The sequence below is a fragment of the Anas acuta genome, chromosome 6 (genome assembly GCF_963932015.1).
Source record: "Anas acuta chromosome 6, bAnaAcu1.1, whole genome shotgun sequence".
Taxonomy (NCBI): Eukaryota; Metazoa; Chordata; class Aves; order Anseriformes; family Anatidae; genus Anas; species Anas acuta.
In genome coordinates this window covers 19351901-19372172 of record NC_088984.1, presented here as the reverse complement: position 1 = coordinate 19372172, position 20272 = coordinate 19351901, and the positions used below count along the sequence as shown (strand labels likewise).

Below are 20272 nucleotides of genomic sequence, written 5' to 3'. Positions count from 1 at the left end.
GTAAGCTCTCTACATCACCTCTGTTTAATTCTGTGTGTGCTGTCATTGTGTTTGTGTGTGGAATCCCTCACTACAGATATGTGACAGAGTTTGTGGACCTGGGCAATGTCTCAGCGTTGAGAACATTCAGAGTTCTCCGAGCTTTGAAAACAATATCAGTCATTCCAGGTGAGAGCGAGGTTAAACACTGAGGCTGATTGAAATTTTCACAGAAGCTGAATTCATGTTTTTAACAGGATTTAGGCTCCAGTCTTAACTTAAACTAAACTAAACTTGATTATTTTTCTGATTCTCTAAAACACTCAGCCTCAGAGTTTAATAAATTCATGCATGAGAAATTGAATTATATAGCCCATGTATTACGTAGACTATAATTTCTATTTCATGATGTCAAATTTTCTCTCCCACAATAAAGATCAAAATTAATTATCTTCTCATTTTTCTATTATTAATCTGAATACTACCATTTATCAATGACATTTCAGATTGAAAATTTCAATGTATTTTAAAAGCTAAAACCTCGATAAAAGAATAAGAAATTAAGGAGTAGCATCGGGATTGCATGCTTTATTTATTATCTTGAGATGCCTATCTTCACCAAATCACCTCCAGCTGAATAGTACACATTATAATGGTACCATTAAAATCTCCGCTGCAATGCAATTGTGTTTTGTTTTTTGTTTGCTGTTATAGAACCAATATATTGTGAATTGGATAAGGACACTGGCACAGGTTTGGAGGAAGAGGCATCAAGCAGAAAATAAAACCGGAATAGCTCCCTTCACATGTAGTTAACATGTACAGGGAGCATGAGTAAAAAATGCTACTTGCTTATTTGTAGAACAGGTATTTTGGAATGCACACCATTCATAGCTTCCAATTTGTTTATCAGGAGCTATGGGACTTAGTGATATCTTTTTCCTTTGAAAAATATATTAAGACTATTCTTGTGCAGCTGTGCATGATGTTTAATAGTGTGTTGGAGCGATCCACATTGTATTTTAGCTTAGGTAAATATTTAATAAAAATGTGCCTCTGTTTGCAGGCTTGAAGACTATTGTGGGAGCGTTAATTCAGTCTGTGAAGAAGCTCTCAGATGTAATGATTTTGACTGTATTTTGCCTGAGTGTGTTTGCACTAATAGGACTGCAGCTGTTCATGGGCAACTTGAAGAATAAATGCTTGTTATGGCCATCAAAAAATTCAACGACTTTTGAAAAATACGTAGCTCCGTACATTAATGGTACAGAGTTTGACTGGACAGCATACATTGAGAATGAAAGTAAGAAACACTGCTGAAATGATGTGTTGAAGTATTAGTGTATAAGCACACATACGTGCACAAACACATTAGATTACCATGTCATGTTATAGGATGAAGATAAGTATCAATGAAATAGGATGACAATGAGTACATATTTTATATCTTGCCTCCCAAATTCACACTGATGTGATGTTTTTTTTCATTTAACTGCGCTTTGAAACATAATTGTAGGGTTAGGTTGGAAATCACAGAATCATGCAGGTTGAAAGAGACCTCTGGGGTCATCCAGTCCTGCTGAGGTCCAGCTGCAAGGTGTCGTTAGAGCAGGCTTCTCAGCATCGTGTCTAGGAAAGTGCTGAATGTCTCCAAAGATGGAGACACCAAAGTCTCTCTGGCCTTGGAAGAGGTGTTTTTTGGTTTTATTTGGGGGTGGGGGGTGTAACAAATCAAGATTGCATCTTCTGACACATTACTGTAGTTCGGTGTAGTACTTCCTTGCCTTAATTGTAATAATTTAGCATTTCTTTTCTTTTAGGTCATTTTTATCGTCTAGAAGGACAAAAGGATTTTCTGCTTTGTGGCAATAGCTCAGATGCAGGGTAAGATGCAATGAAAACTACATACCACCCATTTAAACAAAACATAAACAATACCACTATAAAGTTAAAAAGCTAATTTAGCTACCTAAATCCATAATGAAAAATGTATGGTCATGGTTCATAGTAACTAAATACTTGAATGAGTAAAAATACTAAGTGAGAAAATACTTTGCTGCAAAATTAAAAACTCTTAACTAGACAAATACTATTTCAGCAGGTAGATATTGCATTATCAATAACTTGAGAGCGTACTTCTGTTTCAAAGACTTCAAGTCATTTCACATCTCTAAAAAAGGCATGGGGAACTGTGTTTTAAGACTGACTTTTGGGAGGGCAATATTCAGTATTCTTCTGTCTGTGGATTTCATGCATGGCACTATCTTGGTCTCTCTTTACAACAATTCTTTGTAATAAAATAACATTACTAGATGGTAGTGATATATCAGTCCATCCCTTATTTTGGATAATTATGTCTAAAACAGATATACTTAAGCTTTTTTTTGTAAACTTTTTGTGTGTAAATATCAAGTAATGTTATATATATGTATATATATGCATATATACACACACACACATGTATGGAAAGAAATCTTTATAGTGTCTTTCCATGAAGTTTATTGTTGGCAAAACCTCCTCTAACCCTCAGGAATAGAATCATAACAGAGATACTGTGCCCACAGAATTGGATCACCTACTATCAAAACTGATACGTAGAGTTTCAGGAGCTTAAAATAATATCTCTGGCAGTTATTTCCTGTTGTGGAATTGTTAACTTGACTTGACTATTTCACAAACCCGAAGGAACCAAGAAACCTGGTATACCAACCCTGCAGGCATGAAAAATTCAACAAAAAAAATATCTATACCAACTCTTTCTCTTGCATGGAAGTGTTCAATTTATGGAACCTCTGTATTAATCAAAAATACTATCTCCATTGAAGAGGCACCTGCAGATATAATATTGATCTGTTAGGAATAAGTTTTATTTTGTGTATAATGGTGAGAAGTTTGAAAGAAAGATTTTCATTTACTTGTTTGCCATTTGCTGGCTTAGAAAAAAAGAGCACTGTTTTCCTCTCCTCAAAAGTTTTTAAAATGTAAGCCACAAATAGCAGCAGCTACCTTGACAGATAAGGTCTAATTAATCTTTATTGGAAACTCAAGATACAGTAATTTAAAAGCATTTTAATGATACGTTTTTTTCATACACATTACAATTTTTTTTTTTCCCTAGTAAATGTCCAGAAGAGTTTATCTGTGTGAAAGCTGGAAGAAACCCTAACTATGGATATACTAGTTTTGACACATTCAGTTGGGCTTTCTTGTCCCTGTTTAGACTTATGACACAAGACTACTGGGAAAATCTTTATCAGCTGGTGAGTATATGATAAAATCACTGTGTCCAGCTGTCCCCAAACCAAACACAGAAAGGGCCTTTGTTTATATTACATACCACAGCTATTGACAGCAGTTGAAAAAGTGCAGTATTTATGAAAGAAAGCAAATTCAGTTGCAGAATTAAGCAGACAAGGGTTCTTAGTACAGAATCTCACATGATTTCTGAAGAGGTACGTACATTTTTTGATCCTTTCTTTCATTTGTACAATGTATATTCTCTCACAGCAAAATATGAATCTTAATTTGTCTTTGTATAAATTAGTTCTCTCACCATAGTTTTTTCATGTGTGTGAAAATTGGTTTTAACAAGTATTATCTTTAGTAATGTAAAAGTTTTGTCTTTTTAAAATTCAGTCTGTTTGTGAATTGCAGAATTGATGCATGTCTTCACCACATGGATCATTTTTCTTCTTCTCCTCTAGACGTTAAGAGCTGTTGGCAAAACATACATGATATTTTTTGTTCTCGTCATTTTTCTGGGTTCCTTCTACTTGATTAACTTAATTTTGGCTGTGGTTGCCATGGCCTATGAAGAACAGAACCAAGCAACTATGGTTGAGGCAGAACAGAGGGAGGCAGACTTGCAGCATATGCTTGAACAGCTGAAGAAGCAGCAAGAAGAAGCTCAGGTATTTTCTAAAAAGAATTTGAGCCTTAGCATATTTCTTTGCATGATGTTTGCATGATATTACGCAACAGGTTTGAGGCCCTGGAGCTTGAGAGACCGGTACCTGAGGAAGAGGTAGTAAGTCTACCCAGGAGGATGCCTAGGAAGTCAACTCCATGCCTCAGGACTGACTCTACCAGGACAGAAAAAAGGGTGATTGTTGTGGGCGACTCCCTTCTCAGGGGAACAGAGGGACCTATTTGTCGGCCTGACCCTACCCATAGGGAAGTCTGCTGCCTCCCTGGGGCCAGGGTCAGGGACATTGCCAGAAAGCTTCCCAACCTGGTTTGCCCCTCTGACTATTATCCTCTTTTAATAGTCCAGGCTGACAGTGATGACATTGAAGAGAGAAGCCTGAAGACCATAAAACAGGACTTTAGGAGACTGGGACAGTTAGTGGATGGAGCAGGAGTACAGGTGGTGTTTTCGTCCATCCCTACGGTGGCAGGGAGGGGTACAGAGAGGACACGGAAAGCCCACCTGATAAACACGTGGCTCAGAGGCTGGTGCCAACACAGAAATTTAGTTTTTGTTGACCATGGAGCGCTTTACTCGGCACCCAGCCTGATGGCCGCAGATGGGTCCCTATCTCTAAGGGGAAAATGGATCCTAGGCCAGGAGCTGGCAGGGCTCATTGAGAGGGCTTTAAACTAAGTAAGAAGGGGGACGGGGCTGAAACAAGGCTTGTTAGAGCTGTGCCAGGGGGAACAATGGCAAGGCTGGGAGAGAAGGCAATGGCCCAACTGAAGTGCATCTACACTAATGCACGCAGCATGGGTAACAGGAGGAGCTGGAAGCCATCATGCAGCAGGCAGGCTACGACTTGGTTGCCATCAGGGAAATGTGGTAGGACCACTCTCCTGACTGGAGTGCTGCAATGTGTGGCTATAGGCTCTTCAGAAGGAACAGGCAGCATGGAAGGGGCGGTGGTGTGGCTCTCTATATCAGAGAAAGTTTTGATGTCGCAGAACTTGAGGCTGGGAATGATAAGGTTGAGTATCCTATGGGTTAGGATCAGCGGGAAGGCCAACAAGGCAAGCATCCTGGTGGGGGTCTGTTATAGACCGCCAAACCAGGATGAGGAGACTGATGAGGAGTTCTACAGGCAGCTGACAAAAGTTGCGAAATCGTCAGCGCTTTTTCTCGTGGGAGACTTCAACTTCCCAGATATATCCTGGAAGCACAACACAGCCCAGAGAAAGCAGTCTAGGAGGTTCCTGGAGAGCATGGAAGATAGCTTCCTGACAGTTTCCTGACACAGCTGGTTAGTGAGCCTACCAGGGGAGGTGCCCCACTAGACCTTCTCTCCACAAACAGAGAAGGACTGGTGGGAGATGTGGTGGTTGGAAACTGTCTTGGGCAGAATGACTATGAAGTGGTAGAGTTCTCCATTCTTGGAGAAGCCAGGAAGGAGACCAGTGAAACCGCTGTATTGGACTTCCAGAGGGCTGACTTTGAACTGTTCAGGACACTGGTTGGTAGAGTCCCTTAGGAGGTGGTTCTGAAGGGCAGAGGAGTCCAGGAAGGCTGGGCGCTCTTCAAGAAGGAAATCATAATGGCTCAGGAGCGGTCTGTCCCCACGTGCCCAAAGACGAGCTGGCGGGGAAGAAGACCGGCCTGGCTGAACAGAGAACTGTGGCTTGAGCTTAGCAGGAAAAAGAGAGTTTACAATCTTTGGAAAAGAGGGCGGGCCACTCGGGAGGACTATAAGGATGTTGTGAGGCAGTGCAGGGACAAGATTAGAAAGGCCAAAGCTCATCTGAAGCTCAATCTGGCTACTGCCGTCAAAGACAACAAAAAATGTCTTTACAAATATATTAATGCAAAACAGAGGACTAAGGAGAATCTTTACTGGGTGTGGGGGGAACTTAGTTATGAAAGATGAGGAAAAGGCGGAGGTGCTTAATGCCTTCTTTGCCTCAGTCTTTAGCGGCAAAAACAGTTGCTCTCTGGATACCCAGTACCCTGAACTGGTGGAAGGGGATGGGGAGCAGAATGTGGCCCTCACTATCCATGAAGAAATGGTTGGTGACCTGCTACAGCACTTGGATGTGCACAAGTCGATGGGGCCAGATGGGATCCACCCGAGGATATTGAGAGAACTGGCGGAGGAGCTGTCCAAGCCGCTTACCATCATTTATCAAAAGTCCTGGCTATCAGGGGAGGTCCCAGTTGACTGGCGGCTAGCAAATGTGACGCCCATCTACAAGAAGGGCCGGAGGGCAGACCCGGGAAACTATAGGCCTGTCAGTTTGACCTCAGTGGCAGGGAAGCTCATGGAGCAGATTATCTTGAGTGTCATCACGTGGCACTTACAGGACAACCAGGTGACCAGGCCCAGTCAGCATGGGTTTATGAAAGGCAGGTCCTGCTTGATGAACCTGATCTCCTTCTATGACAAAGTGACGTGCTTGGTGGATGAGGGAGAGGCTGTGGTTGTGGTCTACCTTGAATTCAACAAGGCTTTTGACACCGTTTCCCACAGTGTTCTCCTCAAGAAACTGTCTGCTCGTGGCTTGGACTGGCGTACGCTTCATTGGGTTAAAAACTGGCTGGATAACCAGGCCCAAAGAGCCGTGGTGAATGGAATCAAATCCAGCTGGAGGCCGGTCACCAGTGGCGTTCCCCAGGGCTCGGTACTGGGGCCGGTCCTCTTTAATATCTTTATCGATGATCTGGATGAGGGGATCAAGTGCACCCTCAGTAAGTTCGCAGATGACACCGAGTTAGGTGCATGTGTCGATCTGCTCGAGGGTAGGAAGGCTCTGCAGGAGGATCTGGATAGGCTGGACTGATGGGCTGAGGTCAACTGCATGAAGTTCAACAAGGCCAAGTGCCGGGTCCTGCACCTGGGGCGCAATAACCCCAAGTAGAGCTTCAGACTGGGAGATGAGTGGTTGGAAAACTGCCTGGTGGAGAAGGACCTGGGAGCATTGGTTGATAGTCAGCTGAATATGAGCCAGCAGTGTGCTCAGGATGCTGTTGGCCTTCTTGGCCACCTGGCTTGCATAAGCAGCAGTGTGGCCAGCAGGTCTAGGGAAGTGATTGTCCCCCTGTACTCGGCTCTGGTGAGTCCGCACCTCGAGTACTGTGTTCAGTTTTGGGCCCCTTGCTACAAGAAGGGCATCGAGGTGCTTGAAAGAGTCCAGAGAAGGGCGATGAAGCTGGTGAGGGGTCTGGAGAACAAGTCCTATGAGGAGCGGCTGAGGGAGCTGGGTTTCTTCAGCCTGGAGAAGAGGAGGCTCAGGGGTGACCTTATCGCTCTTTATAAGTACGTTAAAGGAGTCTGTAGAGAGGTGGGGGTTGGTCTATTCTCCCACGTGCCTGGTGATAGGACAAGGGGGAATGGGCTAAAGTTGCACCAGGGGTGTTTTAGGTTGGATATTAGGAAGAACTTCTTTACTGAGAGGGTTGTGAGGCATTGGAACAGGCTGCCTAGGGAAGTGGTGGAGTCACCATCCCTGGAAGTCTTTAAAAGATGTTTAGATGTAGAACTTAGCAATATGGTTTAGTGGTTTAGACTTTTATGGTTTAGACTTGTTAGTGTTAAGTCAGAGGTTGGACTTGATGATCTTGAGGTCTCTTCCAACCTAGACCGTTCTGTGATTCTGTGATTCATTTGGAACAAACCCAACAATTATCTAATATATTCTAAAAGTAATAAGAAGCCATGGAGAAAGCAGTCTAAAAATACTTGTGAAATATATAGAGGAATGTGTATTTCTTTTTTAAGGTTAATGTCTAAAGTTTTAATGATTTTCTGATCTGAGAATAGAAAACACAAATTGGAATAATAGTTTTTTTAATAAACATTTCTTATCAGGAGCTAGTATCTAGTAACCTGGTATGCTGAATTTCTCAAATTCTCAACTTAAAAGTAATTCTAGTAGTTGTGAAATGTTTCTCAAGCCTTGGTTAAAGTTAAAAATGTTTTTGTTCATAAATTTTACTTACTTATACTACCTGTGTTATCACTAGTGAATCTAAGACTGTAAGCTGCAAGTAATACCTCCAGAGTTTTTCCCTAATAGCAGCTTAGGGAAGCTGTTCATAGTAATAGCTAAAATCAGTTTACAAAGTTAATACAGACTGTATTAACGTAGTATAACTGCATTCAGCTCTTTTGCATGCAATTGCAATCACTGAAATTAAAAAAAAATAATCTACTGCTATTTTTCTTTTTTAAATTCAAATCCACCTAGGCTTTTGTCACATTTACAAGTCATGTGGTATAAACCTCAGAAACAGGCACTATAGCATTCTTAAAAGATTGTGGAATTTTAAAGCATTTGATCATTCACATATGTTTTAGATGTTGCATGAAATATAAATATAATAATATTAATAATAAAATATAAAATAAATTAAATAATTGTTTTGACAGGCAATAGCAGCAGCTGCAGCAGAGATGACAGAATTAAGTGGTGAAAGTGGGATTGGTGGACCTTCAGATAGTTCTTCAGAAGCATCCAAGCTTAGCTCAAAAAGTGCCAAAGAAAGGAGAAATAGAAGGAAGAAAAGGAGGCAAAAGGAACTCTCTGGAGAAGAGGGTAACACAAAAGAGGGAAAGCTTTCAAAATCTGAATCAGATGGCAGTATCAGAAGGAAAGGTTTCCGTTTTTCTTTTGATGGGAACAAACTTGCTTATGGAACACAGCTCACATCACCCCACCAGGTACTGTGATTAGTGCAGTTTATGTTGTTGGGATTTATGATAAATGTAATATGCAGCAAACTTTGCTGTAACTTTGTAAAGTAATACAACCTAGGAAAAATAATTTGCATTACTTTAATTACCAACTATGTCAAACAAGAGTTTGGGTGTTATTTTCTTGTTTGGGATCTGGTGGGTCTCGACATGGTGCACAGCAGTAGTACATTTGCATAGTTCAATTGAAGTAGAAATTCATTTTTAATTCATAAAAGGAAAATTTAAGTGTGGTGCATCAGCATAGAAGTATGAAACAATGTAATTTGACATTATGAATTCTAATGATCCATGTAGATGATGCATTAAGCCTTTATTTCCTCTATAATACAGGGATGGAAACTGCTATAGCCTCATGCATGTTCAGTTTTTGTTCTCTGATAATTGTTTTAAGTGTACTGTAAATTTACCCATTCAGATGATTCTCATCTCTCATGTGCCTGAAGTCTACCTAAGGCACTGTATTAAGAGTAAAGCTGAAATATTTTGGGGGAATATATATATATATATATGTAATAAATATAAAAATAAATAAATAAATAAATAAATATAAAATAGATATATGTATAAAATAGATATGGATGCTGTATATTTAAAATCTTCAGCTGGTGACTTTGTTTATTTCCTTTACAGTCTTTACTAAGCGTTCGTGGCTCCCTGTTTTCTCCCAGACGTAGTAGCAGAACAAGTCTTTTCAGTTTTAGAGATCATGGAAGAGAGATAGGATCTGAAAATGACTTTGCTGATGATGAGCACAGCACATTTGAGGATAATGGAAGCAGAAGAGGTTCTCTTTTTGTGCCACTCAGACACAGTGAACGACGCAGTAGTAACATTAGCCAGGCCAGCAGATCGTCAAGAAGGCCGACACTTTTTCCATTGAATGGAAAGATGCATAGCACTGTGGATTGCAATGGAGTGGTTTCCTTAGTGGATGGACCACCGTGTCTCTTGTCACCTTCAGGTCAGCTTCTGCCAGAGGTGATAATAGACAAACCAACAACTGATGACAATGTAAGAAAGTTTTTAATTACTCCAGATTTCAGGATTAGAGATCAAGGCTGATCTGTAAAAGTTACTTTCAGAAAACAATTGCTATTGCAGAAACTTCGTAGCATAAATCACATCTTACGTTATGATTGAACTTGTTTGGAATTTAAATATTGGTAAAGAAAGCATGGGACTAGGAACCAGAAAAAATCACACTTCCAGTAAATTCACAGTGAATCCAGTGAAAAATTCAAGCTTCCACTGAGAAGTATCAATTTGTTTCTTTGGCCATGGCCTCCTCCAAAATTTCCTTACATCTAGTAAGAAGTTAATAGTAAACTATAATGCAAAGATATTCTGGAAATTAAATGGCAAGACTTAGATAAGGTATTTTATAAGGTGCTTAACAGTATTCAAAAGTATAACCTGAAAATACCTGAAAATACAGATTTTCTTTAAACAAACAAACAAAAAAAGGTGGAAAAAATTATAATGTCATAGCACAAATATGTACCTGTGTATATTATGAATTCATTGAAAGTGAAGAGTCTTTTTGATGCCTATTCTGTCAGCATTTCTAAAGGTGAATTATATTTATCTCCCTCCCTTCCCCCCCCCCCTTTTTTTTTATAGAGCACTACTACAGAAATTGATATAAAAAAGAGACGTCCAAGTTCATATCAAATACCAATGGATTTGCTGGAGGATCCCAATTTAAGAGAGAGAGCTATGAGTATAGCTGGCATTATCACAAATACAATGGAAGGTGTGTTACAACTACAGATTAATGAACTTTCTTGAGATAGTCATAGGTATTGTATCACATGAAAATACAGAAGACTAAAAATAAGTAGCTACTGCAAATGCACAAAATGAATGGTAGGACAAAATGAAAACAGAAATGAGTCTGATAAACAGGCTAAACTAAAAAAAAAAAAAGTATAATAAAACATAAAACGTATGTGTTCTGTATTACTTACTCATATTGGAAGAAGTGCCTTGCGATAAGTCTTCCAGTAACCTATACTGTAAGAAGGTAATATAAAATTAAAAGCCAGGCCTTAGTTAATAGGAAGAAGGAAATTTGTAGCGGTAATTTCTTTTGTAGTAGTGAAATTATTACTGAAATTCACGAAAAAGCTTGAGTAGTTTTTTGTTTCTATTTTTTTTTTACTGTTTTTGCTGAAATTAATCATATTTTTCTTGCAAATCAATAGTTAGAAATTTGAGGGGTCTGTGAAGTTGGATGTTTTTCTGTGGAAAGTGTCCTTAAATTTAAATAAGGTGTTTTTGACAACAAGGTTGTGTGACAAGCAGACAATTTTTTTTCAGTTATTAGCTGAAAACCTGTATTGATTTTCTTCTAGTCTTCTGAAACTATTTCATTCAGCAACTATAATTTCTAAGAAGGTTCCTCCAAACATCCTTAATGGTTCCAGGAATATAACCGTGAAAAAGCAGACTAAACAAAAATGTCGCTTTCTTCACAACTTGCTTACTCTGCATTTCTTTTTTTTTCCCCTCAGAACTTGAAGAATCCAGGCAAAAATGTCCACCCTGCTGGTATAAGTTTGCCCACACTTTCTTGATTTGGAATTGTTGGGAGCCTTGGTTAAAAGTGAAGAGTATAGTTTCATTGATTGTAATGGATCCACTTGTTGATCTTGCTATCACTGTTTGCATAATTTTAAACACACTGTTTATGGCCATGGAACATTATCCAATGACTGAAGCTTTTAACAATACACTTAAAATAGGAAATCAGGTAAGTCCAAATGATTTAATTTGATGCAGTCTGAACATTGTTTCTCTTTGAAATATAATTACTTTTGTTTTTATTATTTTTATCATCATCCCATAATGTACAAGGTTCCATCCAACATGTTAAAGGTTTATTTTTATTAAACATAGTCTAAAAATAACATTTGAGGTATGTTGTATTGAAGCGTATGATTTTCCACATTGACATTTCTGCAAATAGAGTTTTCAATGACCAGAATTTGAATGACAGAAAATCAAAAGAGAAATCTGACTTGATTTTGTTTAGTTTTGCAAGAAAAGTAGGCGCCAAATTAGATACTTTCTACTGTAAGTATCACTAAAAGCACCAAAGCACCAGCTGTTCAATATTGTTATGGATTAATATTTTGCACTGTTTTTTGTTGTTGTTTGTTTGTTTGTTTGTTTGTTTTGTTTTTTTTTTTGTTTTGTTTAGTTGTAATTTTGTTCAAAGCGTTGCTTCGACTGGTCCATAATAAATTGGAAAGCAAAGAACTTGTGACTTATACCAAGAATGTCGATACAGTTGTTTTCCCTTTGAGATAGTTTTGTATCCTGCCTGTAGGTGGTTTGGTTTATTTCTTTGCTTGTTTTTATAATGGCAATGCTATAGATCATCTGCTATACTTCTCACTTATGCTCATTTTAAGTGGAAATTCTGGTGATTGTGGTGTAATTCAGTTATTACAATAAATGAAATTCCAGTATTGGGAATACATTTGGCTTAAGTGCAGAGATGTTAATTGGAATTACAACATTGGAATTGTATCTTGATATTTTTAGCCAATACAGAGGTAGTTCAATTGTTTACATGGTGTAAGAGATCATTGTGGAAGATAATCATGTCATACTGCCATCTTAAAAAAAGATTCAGGGTGTATTTGAGGAGAACAGTATTTGTGTAGTTTCAGCAGTTGATTTCTTGCTTTTTGAACTCTTTGAAAGATTGACAGATATTCTTGATTTTTGTAATAAGCTTTTTTATATTTCTAGTTAAACATGGTTTTTGCAGTTCTGTAGATGCTGGTGGGCATACACTTACAGTAAATACAATGAATTTACTCCCTTTTCAGAAGTATTGTTTGCCTTCTGCTTCTGTCAGAGGCTGAAAGGTTTTGCTTCAAACATGAGCCTTGACAGAATTGGCCTTTTTTTTTTTGCAGCTAGCAAGAAAAGACGTGCTAATTTTACTGTGAGTTCTCCTGAAGAGTAAATAGCACATCACTCTCCACCTTATGACCAATTCATATTTTTTCCACAAGTTAGCTAAAGCAGCTTCCATTGTGGCAAGAGAGACTTTATTATCTTGCTGGGGAATGTTCTTTTAATTAAATATAGGGCAGATGTGGGAAGCAAACATGAGGCCCGTTAGGTATAGATTATTCTTCATGAGTCACTAAATGCATTTAGTGACTCATTAAGTTTAACTAAATGTTAATAGAGTTACTCTACAGTTCCTTTTGATTTTGCCACTTCTCTGTGATGTTCAACTTTTGATGATTTTCCTTATTGACATCCTGATGTAAGAAGGTTGTTGCTATTAAGTCATTTTTGGTCTTCTGGTTTAACGTATTCATACTCATCTATTAAGTAAAAATAAACATTTTTCTTTTAGGTTTTTACTGGAATTTTTGCAGCAGAAATGGTTCTCAAGATAATTGCCATGGATCCTTTTTATTATTTCCAAGTTGGCTGGAATATTTTTGATAGCTTTATAGTGACCCTTAGTTTGGTGGAGCTTTTTCTGTCAAGTGTGGATGGATTATCTGTTCTACGATCATTCAGATTGGTAAATAAATTAATGATTATAATTATGTATGGAATTCGGAATTTTAATTGTACCCATGTAAATAGACACAGTATTTTTATACTCATATATTTAATATTACATTAATACTATATTTTTTTTTTCTGAACTGTCACAGGATATCTCTGCAAACAGGTTTTACAAAATTATTTCTGTTATCATGGAATAATGTGTTCCATTTTATGGTTCAGAAGAAGCTAAGTGTTTGTCAAGGGAAAGAACTGTGATACTGTTCTAATTGTATTAACATGAATGGGTAACAGCACAGTGAGTGTACAATTTACTTAGTGCATACTGAGAGAAGATGTAAATAAATAAAACATTTGTAGTCTTCTGTCTGCTCCAATGTGGAAATTGTCAAAAGTTTATTCTTTTTTAAAAAATTGTTCTTTTAAAATGCAGGATTTATAAATTTCATAAATTAATTTTAACAGATTATTTTTCCTCTTGGCAAAAAAATAATGCTTTATTTTAATAGAAAAAAAAGTAAAAAGAGAAATTAAATTAGAAACGTATTTCCCATATTTTGCATGTATTCAAAAACAAAATATGTTTTTATATAGTTTTTATTTTGGGTGGAAAGAGTGAGAGTTATACGTTTTTCCTTCATAAGTTGAAAGGTTTGACTTAGGGCTTATGTTTGGCTTTTATTTCCAGACTGTAGGTTTATTTCCAGACTGTAGGTCTGTTTGCTGGAGACAATATACTTTTTAAGATGCATCCTTCAAGGTTTCAGAATCTTTTTTTTTTTTTATTTCAGCAGAATTCTGTTGCACCTTTTTTTTTTTGAATGCATTTCTGTACAAAATGGTTGAGATGTGCTGCTGTGTTCAGAATTCACTAGCTAAATAAATTCCACTAGTGTGCTGTTTCACTCATGTAGAAGAGAATACAGATATGCTATACAAAAGATAAGGATAAAAAGGTCAAAAATTTATAAGCCTAAAAAGAGTGGATTTTATGAAACTCCTGTTTCTGTATAAGCTATGGATGTTGGAAACCTGTTGAAGTTTATTTAGTTGTTGTTTTTTTTTTTTTCCTTATTATTAAGAGACACTGGTCTGTAATCTGTTTATTTCTATAGCATTTTTATAACTACTTATAAATAATGTCTCTGTATTTTCATTTTTCAGCTTCGAGTTTTTAAATTGGCAAAATCTTGGCCAACTCTGAATATGCTGATAAAAATTATTGGCAACTCAGTAGGGGCTTTGGGGAATTTGACCCTGGTGCTGGCCATCATTGTGTTCATTTTTGCTGTGGTTGGGATGCAGCTGTTTGGGAAAAACTACAAAGAATGTGTCTGCAAGATCTCCCCCGACTGTGTACTTCCACGCTGGCACATGCATGACTTTTTCCACTCTTTCTTGATTGTGTTCCGAGTGCTGTGTGGAGAATGGATAGAAACGATGTGGGACTGCATGGAGGTTGCAGGCCAACCTATGTGCCTTACTGTCTTCATGATGGTCATGGTGATTGGAAACCTAGTGGTATGTAGTCAGAATAATTTGAGAATTCATGTAAAGAATGGTAACGGAACCAGAAATTAAGTGGTTTATAGCGTTAAATGTGTTATTTAAATGTTTTCTATGACTTTCAATGTTATGAATATGGATTCTGAAATAGAGTTTTCTGCTCGTTAAATTTCTGGTCCAATGTAGAATCCTCAAAATTAACAAATGGCCTGTCACGATATGGAGTACAATTCAGAGAATATGGGTGAGAGGGAGAAGCTTCATGTGTTCAGATTTTTATGGACTAGTACTTGTTACTTAGAGTAGGATGGGCCCCACAAATATTATGCTCCCAAAATGGGAGTTTGCTTTTTGCAGAAGAGGACTTTCTTCCTAAGCACACTTCCAATCACACATACCCATTTTTCATTTTCTTTTTTTTTTTTCCCCTACTCTTTTCTGTCCAAATGGCTGCTTTAAAATTCTTAGACTGAAGATAAAGCCATTTTAAACCTTGCTTGCTCCTAACACATTACACAGATAGGGTAAGGAAACTGGAATGGGAAGGCACTAGTTTTGCATTAAAACAGATGGAAGTACTTCACATTTTCAACTCTTCAACTTTTTTCTTGCCACTTCTTAGGTGCTTTTTATAAACATCAGGAGTTGGACTCAATGATCCTTTTGGGTCCCTTCCAACTTGGGATATTCTATAATTCTATGATTTTAAAAGCATTTTTTATTGCATCTTCTTTTTCTCTGAAAGTATCAGACCAGTTTGTACATTAACATGCAAAAATTTATTTTAAAATATTTTATATTTATTAAGCATTTGAGGCCTTCGCTGCTCAGCCTTTTTCTCTGCTTTTCTCATTACCCACAGAATCTTTCCATGCAGTTCTAGATCTTTTCTTTAGGCAACTGTTGGCAGCAAAAGAGCTCTTGAATTAGCCATCCTGGTCTCATTCTTTAGTAATAACATTTCTAATAGGAATAAGCTGATTATCAAACCAGTCATGCTACTAGTAGCACGGCCAGTTTGTCCAGGATTTTCTGCAAATCTATTGTCTTATAATAAAAATAATGAAATGAGTTGCCAAGCAACATATCCTCCTCAAATAGCTTTGTAAACTACAAGAGAGAAATCTGTGGAATGTAGTATTGAACTCTGAATTTTTTACAGTATTCACTGTATTCTTATTTTATACCTTAGCTCTAGCAGATTTTTTTTATTTATTTATTTTGAGTAGACAGTCTCTACTCCATTTTCAGGGCTCTATTATCCAGTTGTCTTTCTGTATTCCCAACATGTACTTTTTACCCTGTTTTCTTCAGAGGTGCCTAGAAGAGCCTGATCTAAAGAATTTGAGCTGCTACTATACAAGTTCCTTGGCTACTTCAATCTTAGTAACTTTTGAGCCATTGGTAAACTCTGGGTTTATATAACTGAAATTTATTCTATGTTTTGTCTTACAGTGGGAAGAGGATGAGAGCTAAGTAAGATTTGGGGAAGGGGTTGCTTCATGTGTTTTAAGTCACATACAGCAAAATACTTGTGTGGGTTTGGACCAGCCTTTCAGAAAGCTCTTTCTGGACAGATCAGCTATGCCTTGCTGCAGAGGGCTTCTCTGTGCAAGAGAAGTTAAACGTTTTGGATCTGTGCAGTCAGTACCAAAGATACTAATTTCTAGCCTTAATACCCTTTCACAAACATGAGCAGAAGTGGAATTTACAAGTGTCTTTGTAGTCATACAGCAACGTAAAACCACAAAAAGCAACTGCATTGAGTATAGAGCAGGTGTTGTGTTTACGTTGCATTTACGTGTTATTTACTGTTTAGTTTCCAGAATCATATACAGCAGAGGAGAGCATTTCTAAGCTGTTCATAATAGGTGACAGAAGAAATACGTCAATGAAAAATTGAGAAAACTCAGCTCTATTGTCTTTGTTTTTAGGTGTTGAACCTTTTTCTGGCCTTGCTGCTGAGTTCATTTAGTTCAGACAGCCTTTCTCCTACAGAGGATGATAACGAAATGAATAATTTACAGATTGCTGTTGCAAGAATTCAGAAGGGAATAGATTATGTGAAGAAAAAAGCAGGTGAATGTGTCCAAAAATCTTGTTGGGGGAAACAAAGAGTTGTAAATGAAAGAACAGCAACAGATCAGTTGAATGATGAGAGACACCATTGCATTTCCAACTGTACCATTGCTGAAATAAGGATAGATACAACTTATCACAGAAATGAGAATGGAACAGCCGGTGTTGTAGGTAGCAGTGATTATCCACCATTCATAAACAACCCAAGCCTTACTGTTACGGTACCAATAGCTGTTGGAGAATCTGATTTTGAACATCTAAATACAGAAGAGTTTAGCAGTGACTCAGATTTGGAGGAAAGTAAGGAGGTAAGATTTAAATTGTTTACATTTTGTATGAATGAATTTTTTTGATCTTCTGACATAAAACACTTGTATTCTTTCATAGTATGGCTCTTCCTGCTTAGAAATGGAAAGTGATTACAATTTGAAATTGTTAGACTAGACTGAAAGTGAATAAATTGTGATGAATTGGGAAAAGTGTAGCTAAAGAGAGTAGGAAATCCAAGCAGAATTATATAAAGACATATAAAACAATTTATAAAAGTGTTTTGAAAAGCAAGGTTTTCTAAATTTTTCAGGTGGATAGATAAACTGATACATATGTTTAATTAAACAGACAAAAGGCATACTGCCTTAGTATATTATCATCATAATATTTACATGAAGTGAGGATGAAAGTAAACTGCTATTAAAAAAAAAAAAAGGATATCTTAAAATAATAACGCCCTTCGTATCTGATTTTTAAAGCTTACTGAGCTCAGAATTATTAGTATAGGATAAGCTAACAAGGTACTAACTCAGGCTAATCAGAGCAGTAAATTTTCCAGTTCTAAAGTTAGAATGATTAGGAAAAGCCAAGGGAACAATGGCAGTACTATAAGGTGAATTTACCAAATAAACAGGATGAGAAAAAATGCAATGTTTACTTCTTGTTTATGGGGGTTTTGAACAAGATGATTTTGCCTTATTCTTTCCAAATTTTAGAAATAAGCTTGTTGTAGCAAAGTGTAATTACATTAAATTTGAAAGGTGTAATAAGTTGACTCTTTAAGTGTTTCTTTTATTGTACAATGAAGTATTTAATAATATTAGACTTGTTTGCTGTCTGAACAACTCATTTCCTGACACTTGATGTCCTCCATCTGCTTTTTGGAGGTTGTACTTCTTTGTGTGTTATGTTAACCTTTCAGATGAGAAGATCTTAGATTAACAAAAGACCTCCTCAGAGTGAAACAGAAAATATTTATAGCTGCTGAACAGCAGCTATATCTTTTGCTTACTATTAACGTGAAAGAAGGATACTGGCCTTAGTGTGTTTAAATCTTGGTTTTGCGGAATATCTGATGATATTGATGGTAATTTTTTCCTGGTTGGATAACTGTTAAATCTACACCTTGCCTGGAAATTATGCAGAAATTGTAGATACCTGTTTTTTCACTATGCTATATTAAAGAATTGGGTAACAACGTCTGTTACAATCCATAATGTACCTTAACTTATTGATATTGCTTACCCAGAAGTTTTCATGTTTGACTCAGTAAATTGATTTTGTTTTGCCGTGTGGCTTCTTTCTGAAAGCATATCCTACATACACGTTTAGCATGTAGAGAAGACTAGAAATAACCTTGAAAATAAATTGCAAGGAAAAATATATCTCCGTTAATTACTAGCATTTAAAGGACTCTTAAAGCTCAAATATACATGCTGTAGGTGTAGCTTTCTCTCTCTTTCTTTCTTTCCTTTTTTTTTCCTTTAAATTTCAGGCCCAAGTCCAATACACATCTGTGATCTTCAGATATTATTCTAGTTTTATCTCTTTTAATATGTCCTTACATAAGGACAATCAATAACAATAAATGCTATGTTTTGCCAACGTGTAACATATCTTGAAAACACATATTTAAATAAGTAGGAATCTATACTTCTTCTGTGTCCAGTACTCAAAAAACAACAACAAAAAAAAAAGGTACCATGTTTTAACTTCATTGCGTACCATTCTTCTCACAGGAGTAAAATCAAGCTGGATCATTCAGGAACGCAGCTCTGGTGCTTTTTAACCAAGCAGAGCAACGTGTCAGCATGTTTAAACAGGTTACCTAAACAAATCATGCATATACGATCACTTTTGAGATTGACTGGCCTGCATGCTACTCAGCTACAATATATTTTTTCCCATCCATTGCAATGTAGTGGAAACATGCACAGACACTGAGTCCCATGACTCATATCACAGCATGGTTGGGGGCAACCCCAACGTGTTCCTCTCTCCTTGTTACATCTTTGGTATTTTCTATACTACTGTGGCATACACTGCATGCTTTGTAGGCTTTAATTACTGTTAACTAAATTAAATGTCAAGACTGTTCAAGGTTTAAAGAGATTAACAGCCTATAACTGTTATAAAACTGTTAAAAGTGCAAAAGTAATTTTCCCTTTTTTCTGTTCATCTGTTGAACCATGTTTTTAGCTGTCATGTAATTACAAACCTTTTCTGATCATATTCATTTGCCCATTGCCTATTGATCTTCTTTATTATTACAGTTTTGTGTATGCTGAAATGCTTTTATCTTTTAACATAAATCGTTTCATGTCTATTCACAATGTTTTTATCATTTACACTGCAGTTTTCTCATGTAAGAGAAGCTAAAATAATAGGATGAAAGACACTCCTGGGAACAATCAAACAAGCTTTTTTATGCATATGTGTAGTCCTTTTGAATTTAGATATACTAATTTAGTTTTACTCATGAAGTTTTCATGCGTCTAAAACTGGAAGTTAATAACGCATCAGTTTAGCTCTTTGTCAATAATAGTTGTTTTTTGTGAATTTAGTTTTTTTTTTTTTGAAAGACAACATTTTAAGCAGAAAATCTATGTAGCATTTAGGTGTCTAAACAAATCTGAGTATTTTAAAATAATTTAAAATGAGGAAGATAAGCAAGAAAAATTAAAGTTAGGAAAATTAAGAATAAGGCTAAAATTAAGGCATTAATTAAAAAGACAAAATAACGACTAGTACCTTCCCAAATCTCTAAACTAAGGAACTCTAAAACTACCAACTTGCGTATTTCCTGTTCCTCATTTTCTCTTCTGAATAGGCAGGCAGTTCCACTTGCCATTTAGGAATCATTGAGGTATTCCTTTTCCAAATACATTTTTTCATGTGTTTTTGTTGTGGGATCCTGCATTATCTCTCATGTAGTCTTTTGTATTATATTATTTACTACAAGTATTTCAGGTCTTAATTTTGTGACCAAGGAACCTGTAAGCTATTCAGAAAGATGATCAGTCTTCCTACTGATATTTCAAACCATTTTAGGCAGTCAAGTGCGAGAGAGTAGACCATGGTAGGATTCTATCTTACAGGTGCTAAGTATGGGACAATGATTTTGTTTTGATGGATATTGTTCATGTGACTCTGCTTCTGTTTCAATCTCCTACTGCCATGAATCTGGACAGGTTCAGAACAGTGTGTAAAATAGCAAACCAAAGATTCAGAATGTT

General features: G+C 36.8%; 1 protein-coding gene and 1 long non-coding RNA gene across 3 annotated transcripts in view; one reads left to right on the top strand and one right to left on the bottom strand.

Annotated features, from left to right (window-relative positions):
- Window positions 1-20272, bottom strand: part of LOC137858228 (uncharacterized) — a 120095-nt gene that overhangs the window by 29722 nt on the left and 70101 nt on the right. The gene's annotated exons all lie outside the window — the stretch shown is intronic.
- The window catches only part of LOC137858227 (sodium channel protein type 2 subunit alpha-like), a 125130-nt gene that overhangs the window by 80050 nt on the left and 24808 nt on the right, over window positions 1-20272 (top strand). For both annotated transcript variants that reach the window (XM_068685649.1, XM_068685650.1), the window contains 11 exons: window positions 1046-1282; window positions 1800-1863; window positions 3098-3239; window positions 3684-3890; window positions 8313-8603; window positions 9270-9650; window positions 10260-10392; window positions 11153-11391; window positions 13021-13194; window positions 14346-14702; window positions 16622-17074. In XM_068685649.1, the coding sequence (XP_068541750.1) occupies window positions 1046-1282; window positions 1800-1863; window positions 3098-3239; window positions 3684-3890; window positions 8313-8603; window positions 9270-9650; window positions 10260-10392; window positions 11153-11391; window positions 13021-13194; window positions 14346-14702; window positions 16622-17074 (2678 nt within the window). The remainder of the gene's footprint in view (window positions 1-1045; window positions 1283-1799; window positions 1864-3097; window positions 3240-3683; window positions 3891-8312; window positions 8604-9269; window positions 9651-10259; window positions 10393-11152; window positions 11392-13020; window positions 13195-14345; window positions 14703-16621; window positions 17075-20272) is intronic.